Source organism: Colletotrichum abscissum (assembly GCF_030869225.1).
Source record: "Colletotrichum abscissum strain IMI 504890 chromosome Unknown Scaffold_11.1, whole genome shotgun sequence".
Classification (NCBI taxonomy): domain Eukaryota; kingdom Fungi; phylum Ascomycota; class Sordariomycetes; order Glomerellales; family Glomerellaceae; genus Colletotrichum; species Colletotrichum abscissum.
Genome location: NW_026849999.1, coordinates 108,512 through 121,500, shown reverse-complemented (window position 1 = coordinate 121,500; position 12,989 = coordinate 108,512). Strand labels below are relative to the sequence as shown.

Here is a 12,989-nt window from a genome sequence, read left to right as displayed (position 1 = left end):
TATTCGCTGGAAGCGCTGGTCCCGAACGAGTCATTCCGATTCGTCCAATTTTCTGGGGTAAACGTCTGAGCGACATCGACGTTCATGACGCTTTGTGATCCTCTCACTGCTCAGAAACTTTGACCGAAGCTTCCTTGTCTCACAAACACCCCTCAAGGGCGAACCCCCTGCATGCCATGCCCCAGATGATCGTTCCGCTCAGCCCGCCGTACTAGTGAGCTGTAGCCTCATAGCCCCGAAGCCCCGCTCATGGTTCGCGTTTCTTTTTTTGTGCTTTCCTCTTTCAACGTTTACCAAAAGTTCCAAAACCTCTGCGCTTTTGCGATCTTATCAAAATGGAGACGGAGATCCCCACTGCAGCCTTTGGATCATCGGACAACCCGAACTCTGGTAACAATCTCAAGAGGAAGCGAAGGCCTCGTGCGCCGATAGCTTGTGGTACATGCCGGGCTCGTAAAGTCAAGGTCGGTCAAGCTCTGATGATGCCTTTAACGAACAGACATGTTGACCACATCCCCTTCAGTGTGATGGAAGTTCGCCATGCTCCAATTGTGTTCGTGAGTGTGTTGTCTTCCCCAGGTAGTTACTTTTGATGACTGACATGACCTCCCAAAGGACACGAATTCTCGTGCTCGTACAAAGAAGGACAGGAAGACCCGTATGTGAGAGGAACACGATGAGTTCTGGTTGGGGCTAACTCATCCCACAGACCGAGTAAGAGGTCATCCTCGTATAATCCCACCGGCCGCCTGCAACAACGTTTGCAGCCTCAACCTCAGCTGATACCTCAGCCACAGCCATCATTGCCTGAGCATCTTCACCCATCACCAGTTAGCCTAGATGAACCAATTAAGCAGGAGAACCCGATCCAGCTGAACCCACAAGAGCCAAGCCGCATGGATAGGGGCTCATCAACATCTTCGGAACAAGAAGTAGACGGCCTCGGTCAGGTCAATGAGCACACTGAGGGTGCCGAGTTTTACGGACCCACTGGGACATTTTACTTCCTCGCCCGGCTTCGCTCTCGGGCGAACACACAGAAGCAACCGGAAGCTGGCACGCACCGTAAGCAAAGCTCCATTGTAAATCTCCTGCACAGTTCGGATTACTCGACGCCTCCGGACTCTCGGATTCTCGGTCAGAACCAGTTTGCAAAGGCAAGTCCGCAGAGCAATGGCGGCAGGAGGGAGTCGTATCAGCAAGGCGTTGTTGCCGATGTCGTTCTTACCGCGGTGGATGCCGCGTTTGCGACTGAGCTTGAGCGGGAATGTGTCCGCCTGTACTTCCAAAACTTGCACAACATCCACCCGATCCTCGAACAGATGACCTTTCTCAAAAGATGTGAGGAAGAAATATGGTCGAGGCTTTCGAGGCCAGATATGATAATCTCTGCACAAATGCGTCGGGAGGCGAGGTTTCTGGCACTGTACAATGTTGTCATTGCTATCGGCGCTATTACCGCGGGAGAGACGTCCTTACTCATGGAAGACCACACCAAAGAGTTCTTGGACCGGACTGGGCAAACCAGCGACGAAGAAGCACTCTACCCACCTATCCGCTTGGCAAGAAGATTCTTCGAAAGGTCAAGGATTCACCTTGAAGACATTTGCGAGTCGAGTTCGCTTGAAACTGCGCAGACACTATTCCTCATGGTCAGTTCCAGGCAAAATGTTCAACGCGGAGGTATTCAGAGCTAGTTGGCTGACTTGGAAGCTGCAGTCGGTATTCGGTCAAAATGCGTTGAAGCCACATAGCTGCTACATGTATAGCGGCATGGCGATAAGGACTGCGTCGGCCATGGGTATCCCAACTAATACCCGTTCCGAGACAAGCCCGGAAAGCTTGCTTTGGTGGTAGGCAATCGCGAACACGCTCGTAGTTGTATGCAGTGCTAATGTATCCAGGTCTCTTTACTCACACGAGATGTAAGTTGCGCACCGTACTCAGTTTTGTTAATTTGGAACGCTAACCATTCAGCGAAATGTGCTTTTCTGCCGGGCGTCAATCGGGACTACGTGCTCCGAGCTCTTACTCAATACCGTTCCCGAAAACCTCGGTGAGTCTGAGCCCGAACCCGAACGAAAAGATCAAGTGCATGTTGCTAAGACGATGCTAAAGCATTTTCCCAACTCGGCGTATTGTTTGATCAATCCTATGGTTGACTTGGCCAAGATCCTCATGTGGATGACGGACAACCTGGGTCTGCACAGTAGTCACACATCCTTCCAAAGGCTGTCACAGACTGCGCTCAACCTGGACAGGGAGTTGGATGACTGGAAGTCTGGTTTACCAAGACAGCTCCGATTTGACACATCATCACTGGAAGACAGCGAATTCGCCATGAAGCAAAAGACTGTCCTCAAGCTACGTATGCTTCACTCGCATGTCATGCCGATGCGCTAGCATTACTGATGTACACGAACAGGATTCCTGAACGCCAGGATACTCCTTCACCGACAGTTCATCATCTCAAAGACGCAAGAAGCGGACCGTAACACCGTCGCGCGACATGTCACCTCGTGCGTCAAAGCTGCCACCGAGACCATCAAGTTCATGCACACAAGCTACCTTCACCGACCTTACTTCAGGACATGGTAACGTCCTTACACCCATAAGGCCTTGCACCCGAAGAAGCTAACTCGGAGTAGGTGGTACAACTGCATGTACCTTCTAGACGCCTGCATGGTCCTGCTCCACGTCCTAATTTCAAACATCTGTCCCTTCCCCGCCGAAGAGGTTATGGAAAACATCGAGCTGAGCCTCGACATCTTCAAGGCAATGAAAATGCTCGCAGTAGCCAGACGATGCGCCGATATTGTCAAAGAACTGCTCAATGTCGCCGCGAAAACACATTCAGTACAGCAACGTCAGACGAGCGTGGCTACAGAAGACGAACCCGCGCTTAGGATGCATGATGACCTTAGCCAGATGATCCAGACTTCTCCTGCATTCATGTCAGATGGAATCGGCCTCCATCCTGGGGACACCGAGCTTGGAGACGCCATGATCCCCGGGGACTTTGATGCGAACTTGGTGGATCCGAATGTTGTCTGGAACTTTTTGAATTTTGAGCATTGGAATGCATGGTCTGATGCAGCTTTCAGGTGAACATTGTACCAACAGCATGAAATCAGGTATGTTGCAGATAGCATACAATTATGGCGTGTAGAGCAAGGCTCTGTGGAAATACTTAGATGAGCAAGGAGCCCAACCAGTCTTCTAGAGACCGAAACAACCTTGTCTGTTTCCCAGTGAACCTAGATAAGCCTTTTGGCTGCATACGCATTGTATGCATGACATCGTCTCAGTGTTACGTTGGAGCATCCCTCAGCTTCCTGATTTGGGTGGGATTGGTGGAACAAGCAAGGCCGTCAGAAGGTGGGAGATCAGCTAGGTGCTGCATCAAGTCTTGGCAGTCCTCGATTCACCAGAATGTCAGAGTTGGACTCTTGGAGTTTGAGGGCGTCCGCAGGTCTTGGCGGACAAACTCATGATGAATTTACCACGACTAGTATTCATCGAATAACGCCAGATATTGCCACCAGTTTCGACTCAGAGCAATGCAACATGGTCGCACGCAATAGCTCTTTTGTTAGATCGACCAAGTCAGTCAACAGATACCTCACATGTATAAAACCAAATTTAAATTCGCGTCTCTCCGCATCCCTCTATGCTTGAGTCCTCGTTCTAGAATTACACCTATAATGCGTTCTATCACTATTCCAGGGCTAGTGGTGGCCATTAGCCTTGTTTCCGCTCAGTCGACCAAAACCACCTCGACCCGAACAACCTCAACAAGCACCATAAAATGGCAAGCCTCCGGAGGCGTATCTTGCCCACACCCATCGGTCAACACGAAATGGCCAACAGCCACTGGAAGCACCTCTTTCCCCACTGCCTCCTTGATTCCAGCCAATGCAGTATTTGATGGCAAGATGGCTCTGTTTGATCGCAAAGGTAGCTCCGGCGACTGCAAAGGACAAGCTGAGCAAGATGAGGCTGCTGCCGTCTTCATCTTGGACAGCGGGGCGACGCTGAAGAATGCCATCATTGGCCCTGCTCAAGCTGAGGGCGTACATTGCCGCGGTCCCTGTACCATTGAGAACGTTTGGTGGGAAGACGTATGTGAGGACGCGGCCACATTCAAAGGTACTGGACCGAGATACGTCAGAGGCGGAGGGGCGAAAGAGGCCAGTGATAAGGTCTTTCAACATAACGGTGAGTACTAAGAGCTGAGACGCTGTGGAACTTGATCTGAGCACAAAATTCTAACATCGTTGACTCGCAGGTGAGGGATGGCTACACATCGACGGCTTCTATGCCAACAAATTTGGGAAGTTCTACCGGTCATGCGGCAATTGCAGCCAGCAGTTCCAGCGGCATGTCAACATCACCAATTTTGTTGGAATACAAGGAGTAGTCAGTAAGTTACAGGAAGGATTAGTCTCCAGCCAAGAGCTGCGCGGTTTTAATCCTTGGAAGTTCTTCCGTGCTAACCACTATTAGTGGGGGTAAATCAAAACTATGGCGATACTGCTATTCTATCCAATTACTGTCTCGCAAAGATTGGAGTCATCTGCACACGCTACGAAGGTTGCGTCAAGCCGTGTGAAGCTGGGGAAATTGGCGAGGGAGCTCTGGCACCATACTGTGTCGTCAACGGTCAGGATTGGTCGTGATAGTACTTCAATGTTCAAGTATGTTGTTGTCATGGACGTAACTGTCCAACCAGGATACTGCGTCCCATGCATCTGAAATGAAACATGAACACACTGAAACTATACTTATCCTGCCGCTCCCTTGAAAAGATTCAACCGAGGAGTTGAGCCCGGCACGACCGAAAAGGGAGCAGGACCGGACGGAGTGGGGCCGGTGCTCAGCTTACCGGGGCAATGTGCCGCGATGATCTCGGTCAACCCTCGTTGGCTTGGTCCTCTTCACCGAAACAAAGATGGCAAAGATGAACCAGCTATTATCAGGCGACGAAACCGCCAAAGACGAAGTCATGCGGCTGGTATAGTAAGCCCGGAAACTATATCAGGAGAACGAAAAGGCACTGCTAGAGCGAGATCTCGCAGAAGCTAGAGTGACGGACCTATCTGAGGAGCTGTAACTACTACAAGAAGATCATGAACGGGATCGAAAGATTATCGCCCATCTCAAGTCCCAACGGAGGACTACAGTGGTACGACCGCCTGAGCAAGAAGGTTCTCGCGCTCTTCAAGGCGGTATGGGTGCATCCGGAGTGATTTCGAATAGAACAATGTCTAGATTTGAATCGACCGTAGTGGAGTTCTATGACAACCCTGAGTTCCCTGACGCACCTGTTTTCTCCGGCAATGGCAATGCCTTCGACAGCTAGAAGGAAAATCTCTGCGATAAGCTAATTAGTAGCTATCGGATTAGAAGTCTAATTCGACCGCGGCATACGGCCAACTGCGCAGGGGCTAATTAGGGGCCCTATTTATAATTATTATAACTAGCTTAACTTATAATTAGAACCTCTTTTTTATACTTATTACGTAAATATTTATATAATTTAATTAATCTTTTTATTAATTATAGTTTAAACTAACTACTTTATAATAAGAATACTAATACTAATTAGTAATTAAATTTTATTATTATAAATTAGTAAGGTATCTTATTATATAGAAAAAACAACGTCTTAATACTATATAAAATAGGAAATTCGTATTAATTAACTTTATAAAAGTAAATAAAAAAAGAAGTAATTTTTAAATATTATATAAAATTAAGTAATCGTAGCCCTTTATTATTTATAAGAAGTTAACGTTTATTATATTAAACTATATTAATTAACGGAACTACTTAAGTAATTAAACTTTTATTATTATTTTAAATAGCTTTTTTATTAAATAACTTTTTTATAACCGGCCCATAATTAAAAATTAATTAGTTAAATTAATAAAAAAAAATACTTACGTAGTAACTACTTATTTAATTTATTAGTATAATAAATAAGCTTAATAATATAATATAAAAAAGTATTATATAATTAAAAAAAGGGATTTTTAAATATAAATATTCTTAATTAGCGTAATAAAAAGCGTATAGGAGTTATTAAACTAAAAAATCTATAGTATATAAAAAAGTCTATTATTACGAGGATTTTATAAGTACAACTTTAAGCCCGTAATTTAAATAACTTTTTTATAACTCCCTTAATTATTTTTTAAATATTACTTAAGAATATAGTATAAAAAACGGTTTAATAAAAAAAGAGGAGATTTAGAAATTTTAATAATATTAAGTTAAAAATATTATAAATCTCGAAGATTAACTTAAAAAGAAAGTAGCTACTTTAAAATAGTTTTACGACTTTTTAATAAAGTTATTATTAGCTTAAAAAAAAGTTAAAAAAACGAAGATTTAAGGGGAAAAAAAAGGAATTTTTTAAAAAGTTATTAAAGGGCTTCTTTTTATATTAGCTCCTAGTATAAGATTATTAATTTTAAAAAATTAACTAAGTAATAAAAAAAATCGTTAATAAGTAATAATTACCTAATTATAATTAAGTTACGAAAAAGACTATTTAAAAAATATAAAATAGGGTACTAAGAGGCTATAAAAAACGATATTTCTAAAGTATTTAACTTTATTATATATAAATAATAAATAGGTATTTTTAATAAGTTTTTAAAGTTTATAATTTTATAAAAAAGAGGGCTTAACTTCGTTAATTATACTTAATAACTTATATAGTTCTTAATAACTTATATAGCTCTTTTATAAGCCGCTTAGTATTTATTTTTAACTATTTTTATAAAATACTATTTTAAAAGAAATAAGTTAAAAAAAGAGGTTATTTAAAAATTATAAAAAGTACGAGGCTTAAAAAGCTAAAAGTATATAAAATAGCGAAAATTAGTAACTAATAAAAATCCTAAGACTAATTATTATATCGTCCTATAATAATATAAACGTTTATTATTATTATTAAAAAAAAGAAATATTAAAACTTACCCTTTTATATTAAATAAAAAAGAGGATCTTAATAAGTATAATAGCTAATAATTAAAAAAAGTAATAATAATTACTAAAAATAATAAAAATAAAAATAATAGTAAAATAATAAAAAGAAGTAAGAATTTTTTAAACTTTAATAAATTCGTTAAGTAGTAAAAGTATAGATTTATTATAACTAGTATATAAATTAAATATATCCTTATTAAAATTAAATATATTAGTAATTATTAATATAAGTATAAACTAGAATATAACTTTTAATAAGTTAAGGTAAAAAAAAAGAGGACGAAACTTAATTTTAAATAAAATCCTAATCTTTTATAAATAAATAAATATTAACTCGGATTATTAAAAAACGTAGATATATAAAATCGTAAATTAGCTTAATAATAAGTAAATTAACGTAGTATTAATCTATTTAATTAAAGTTTATAAAAAAAAGGGGCTATAAGAATAACCTCTATTTTATAAAATTATAAACGATCTTAGTTACTAACTAAATAAATAGTTCGTAAGTATAAGCTTAAGAATCGTAAAAATAATTAATAAATTCTTTTATAAGCGAGGGGTATTATTAATATAATTATAGTTATAAGAACCGTACGAAATTCTAATAATAACGATTATAAAAGAAGAATTCGTATTATAAAACTAAGTATAAGTTAATAAAGTATATAATTACTTTAATAAATTTAAAAAAAGGGTTAATAATATAAATTTCTTTTTTATAATTATTAATAGTAATTTATTACTACGAAAGGATATATGAAAATAAAATATAGTACTAAAAATATAATAATTAATAATTTTACTTATTTTAATCTATAGCTCGTTATTATTATTAATACGAAATTTGGTACTAATTAGTTAATAAAAAAAGAAGTAAACGACCTAAAATTATTAATAATACGTAGCGACGTAGGGATCGTATATAAATATTAAAAATATAATAATAAATACGAAGTAATTTATAGACTTTAAAAAGATCTTTTTAAAAAAGAAACTATATTTTAAAGAAAAGTATAAGGTTTTATAAAAAACTTTTATAATATTTTATAATTATTATAAAAAAGTTAAGATTAGGGAATATTAGTACTATTTAGTAATTAATATCGTACTTATAAATAAAGCTTTTAATTATTATTATAAAGTAGTACGTAATTTCGATTAAAACGACTTTTTTAATATTATTAATATAATTTAAAGCCGCTTCGAGATTTATAATAAGAACTTAGAGTTCTTATTTAAACTACGAGTAATTTTTTTTATATTTATAATTAGGATAATAAAAAGTAAATTATAAATAGAGATCTTTAAAGAGCTTATTAATTAACTTAATAAGCTAGTAAAAACTTAGCTAAATAAGGGAATTAATAAATAAAAAGTTAAATATTTTTATATTATAATTTAGTATATATTAAAAATAAAAATAACCTTATATTAAGTATTTTAAATTACGAAACGCTTTATTTAAAGTTAAGATCTAGTTTTAATATTAAAATAAAAATATTATACTAAACCTATTTTTAGGTATATAACGGCCCTTATTAATAATATTAAGTTAATTAAATATATAATAAAAAAAAAAAGAGGCTAGATATAGTAATTATTAATAGGGAGGCTTAGATTTATTAAATAGGCTAAGATTTAACTTATAAATAGAGTAATAAAAAAAGTAATATTATATTTATAAAAAGGATAGATATTAGTTAAGTAATTACTTTAAAAAAAAGCGTATTAAATCGTATAAATAATATAAAAAGTTAAGAATAGTAAATAGTAAAACTAGCCCTTATTAATTTAACTAATTCTTTATTATATATAAAAGTAGATTTAAGAATATAAAACTTAGTAATAGTAGCTAAAGTAGCGGCTTAAAGTATCCGCCCCTTATAAAAGATTTAGAAAATAAGGAAGATTTTACCCCCTATACTAACAAATTAAATTATAATAAAATTAATAATATTAACTACTCTTTTTTTACTCTATTAGCTTTTAAAGGATATACGAGGCTAAATAAATAAAAAATAATAAAAGCTTTTAATAAATAAGCTTTTTTTTATAAATAATAAAAAAAGGTTCTTTAAATAACGGATATAAAAGTAGTTAAAAAAGCGAATTTAATAGGGCTAAAGCTTATTTTTTTAATACTTAAAGAGAAGATACTATTTTTTTTAATATTTAAAAAAAAGAAATAAAATACTAAGTAAATCTAAAGGTAATTAGAGGGGCCTTTTTTATATTACTTAAATTATTTAAATACTAAGCTCATATAAGTATTTTATATAAGTAAAAAGTACGGCCTAAATAATTTCTAAAGGATTATTTTAAATACTAAAATATCGTAATAGTTAATAAGAGGAAAAAAGTAATTTTAAGTATTATAAAAGATTATATTAATAATACTTAATATATTAATAATAAGTATTACGAAAATTAGCTTTAGCCTAAGTAAAGAAATTATTACCCTAAGTATAGTAAAAATAGAGACGTATTTTAGAATAATAACTTTTTATATTTTACTTATTAATACTCTATTTCTCTTATATTTAAAAAATATAAATTAACTAAGTATTATATTTAATAATATAAAAAATAGAATTTTTAGTAATAAGTATTTTAAGATAGTTAAATAATAATAGGGGTATATATTTATAAAGCTTATTAATAATACGAAGTTAATTAATTACTTAACGGAAAATAAGCTTAGATAACTATACTAGAGATTTAAGTACTCGTTAGTTACGAGGCTATATAACCTCTTAAAATAATTAAGTAATAATAATATTAAAATAGGGGCGCTAAAGTAGTTAATAAAAATATATTATTAATACTAAATAAATACGTAGAGCCTACGTAAATTTAAATTTAAATTATATAATAAGCTTAACTTTAATTAAAAAATCGTTATTAATATTTTCTACTTAAGTAATTAGCTAGTCCTATATATAATTAACGTAGCTATATCTTTTTAAATAGGGTAATTTTTTTAGGATTTATAAATAAAAATAGTATAAGTAGCCTTACGAAAGGAATAGATCGATATATATTAAAGACTACTAAATAGTATTAGAACTAACGTTAGTACTAGCTTTAAATTAGTAAAATTTAAAAAAAATATAACGGTATATAATATATAACTAAAAGTCGTACTTATTAAGGCGTATTATAATATTAAAAAAGTAAAAAGGGTATATTAGTAATTAAAAAGGGCGTTTAGAATTATTAAAAAAAAAATCCGGATTTTATTAATAACAAATACTTTTAAATAGTACTTAAATACTATAATAATATTATAGGGCTTAACGGCCTTATATTAATACTATTAATATTTAAAGTATATTTAAAAACGACCTTAGTTTCGCTATTATTATTAAATATAAGCTAATAAGCCTAAGTAATTAAAAAAGTAATATAAATATTATATAAAATAAGCGTAAAAAGTAAGTTAATAAAGTAATTATTATATATAATAGGCCTAATATAAAGGGTAATTTAAATATATTATTAAATTCGGATATATAAGTATAGCATAAAATTACTTAATAATAAGCTAAGCTATATAAATTAATTTTTATTAATAAGCGCTCTTATATAATTATAAAAGATCGTAACTAGTTATTTAAAATATTAATTATAATAATTAAACCGTATTATATAAATCTTAATAAAGCAATTTTTAATTTATAAAAGAAAAAGAGCTAGAGAGAACTATATAACTTATAATAAAAGTATAAAATTTTTTTTTTAATAAAATCGTTATAATAGTATTAATAAACAATAAAAAAAAGGAAATTATTAAAAAAGTATTAATATTATTAATAAGACGTTATACAAAATTATAATAATAAGCTTTAATATAATAATTTATTATTAGTAACGAGGTAATTAATACTTTTTATATAATAAAGAAAAAAGCCGATTTTAAGTTAATAATTAAATTACGTAAAAAAGGCGTAATTATAATTATTAAAAAGCCGTATAAAGGATTAGATCTTATTAAAATAAATACTTTTTATAATTAAGGGGTCTATCGATTTATTTTTTATAACTTAAAGAAGTATATAAACCTCTATATATTTAAATTACGAATAGTTTATAAGATTAAAAAAAAAGAATACCCTAGCTATATAAGAAGTTTAAATACGTAATTTAAGGATATAATAATATTAAAAAAGTAACGCTACTTATATAATTACTTACTATATAGCGCTATAGCTAATAATTAATAATAATATTAATAGTATTATTATAAAAAAAGGGATATAAAATTTAGAATTATAATATTACCTAAGCTTATACCTAATTAGCTATAGGGCTTATAAAAAAAATCCTAGCTTATTTATTAAAAAAAATAGTTAATAAGTACTTAGAAAGTACGATTATTAAAATACTTAAGCTACTATATAAGCTCGTAAAATCGAGTACTTATTAATAAGCTACTTATTACGATTTTTATATTAATTAATTATTAATAATTACCTTTACGTACGACCCGTACTTATTAATTTTTAAATACGAAGGTAATTAATTTAGGATTATTAAAATATAAATTAATAATATATTAAGCTTATTTAATATTAATTTTATAAAAAAAGAGGATAAGGAGCTTTAAAAAGCGGGCTTTATAATAAAGCTAAAAAAGGTCTTTATAATAAATACCCCCTTAGTTTTTAATAATAGGATTTTTATAATTAAAAAGGAAACCGTCGTTTTTTAATAAAAGGGGTAGGGCGAGAAAATTAACTTTATTAATTTAAATATAATTAATATTAAAAAATAATATAAAACTAAGCTTATATAAGGGGTATATATTATAAGTATTTATTAGCCCGAGGTAATTTTTAATTATATTAAAATAATATAAATTATAAATTTAACTAAATAAAACGTTAAGGTATTGAATAAATAGCTTAAGTAATAATAAATAAATCTTAATCGAGGCTTTATTTATTACCTAATTAACTTTATAATTAATAAGCTTTATATTTTTATTAATAAGTTATTTATAAATAATAATAAGTTTATTTTATAATTAAAGTATATTATTATCCTAATTAACGAGAGTATAAGTAAGAGCGAATTTACTATATATAGAAATATAATTTATTACTTATTAATTAAAAATAAGCGAGTAATAAGAAGTATATTAGTATTAAAAGTTTATAATATAGTTAACGAGGTTAACTTCTCTTATGTAATTTTAATAATACTAAAGAAAATTACTAATTAACTTAGTTTTTTACCTATTTTAATAGTTATTTATATTAATTTATACTCGCTATATAAATACTTTATTAAATTAGGGATAATAAAGGAAAAGAGGCTTATAATTAATATTATAGCCCTTAAGTAATTATATAAAAAGCGTAAAATACTCGAGATTTATTAAATTAATAATAAAAATAATTTTATAAACGCTTTTATAAAAATAATATTAAATAAGGGATTAGAGTAATTTATAAGTAATAAAAAAGTTATTATATAAATAGAAAAATAAGTTATATAAAAAAAATAAAAAAAAAGGGAAAAAAGAGATAACTTAATAAACGGGCCTAAGGTCGAATTATGTCTCTAACTATAATAATTAAATTAATAAAAAAAAAAAAAGTTAGTATTAAATTAAAAATTTAATTTAATTATAGTATATAACCGACTATATAGGGGCTAATTAAGGGCCTTATTTATAATTATTATAACTAGCTTAACTTATAATTAGAACCTCTTTTTTATACTTACTACGTAAATATTTATATAATTTAATTAATCTCTTCGTTAACTACGGTTCGAACTAACTACCCTATAATAGGGATACTAACAATAGCTCCTCTTTATATTTAATCGAGCCTCACCGAATCGCATTTATCCGCAGCCTAATAGACGGGCCGGCCTAATATAAAATACGATACCAATGTCAAACGGAACAACCTCGCAGCTTCTTAGCAAGCGAGGAATTTCTAGAGGCCCTTGAACAAGTGTATAGCGACGGATAAGAGGAA

General features: G+C 31.8%; 3 protein-coding genes across 3 annotated transcripts; all 3 read left to right on the top strand.

Annotated features, from left to right (window-relative positions):
- Nucleotides 1–335: 335 nt before the first annotated feature.
- On the top strand, nt 336–3,108 carry CABS01_05397 (uncharacterized protein; the record flags this gene model as incomplete). Its single annotated transcript, XM_060538767.1, has 9 exons — nt 336–561; nt 616–658; nt 710–1,652; nt 1,720–1,853; nt 1,905–1,925; nt 1,978–2,056; nt 2,119–2,368; nt 2,426–2,594; nt 2,649–3,108. 9 exons carry the CDS (start codon nt 336–338, stop codon nt 3,106–3,108), a joined length of 2,325 nt encoding a protein of 774 aa, XP_060405029.1.
- A 596-nt stretch (nt 3,109–3,704) lies between these two features.
- Nucleotides 3,705–4,679, top strand: CABS01_05396 (pectate lyase; the record flags this gene model as incomplete). Its single annotated transcript, XM_060538766.1, has 3 exons — nt 3,705–4,218; nt 4,289–4,423; nt 4,507–4,679. The coding sequence occupies 3 exons, from the start codon at nt 3,705–3,707 to the stop codon at nt 4,677–4,679; spliced, it is 822 nt and encodes a 273-aa protein (XP_060405028.1).
- Nucleotides 4,680–4,951: 272 nt separating this feature from the next.
- On the top strand, nt 4,952–5,249 carry CABS01_05395 (uncharacterized protein; the record flags this gene model as incomplete). The annotated part of the gene is made up of 2 exons (XM_060538765.1): nt 4,952–5,019; nt 5,108–5,249. The coding sequence occupies 2 exons, from the start codon at nt 4,952–4,954 to the stop codon at nt 5,247–5,249; spliced, it is 210 nt and encodes a 69-aa protein (XP_060405027.1).
- Between the last annotated feature and the right edge of the window lie 7,740 nt (nt 5,250–12,989).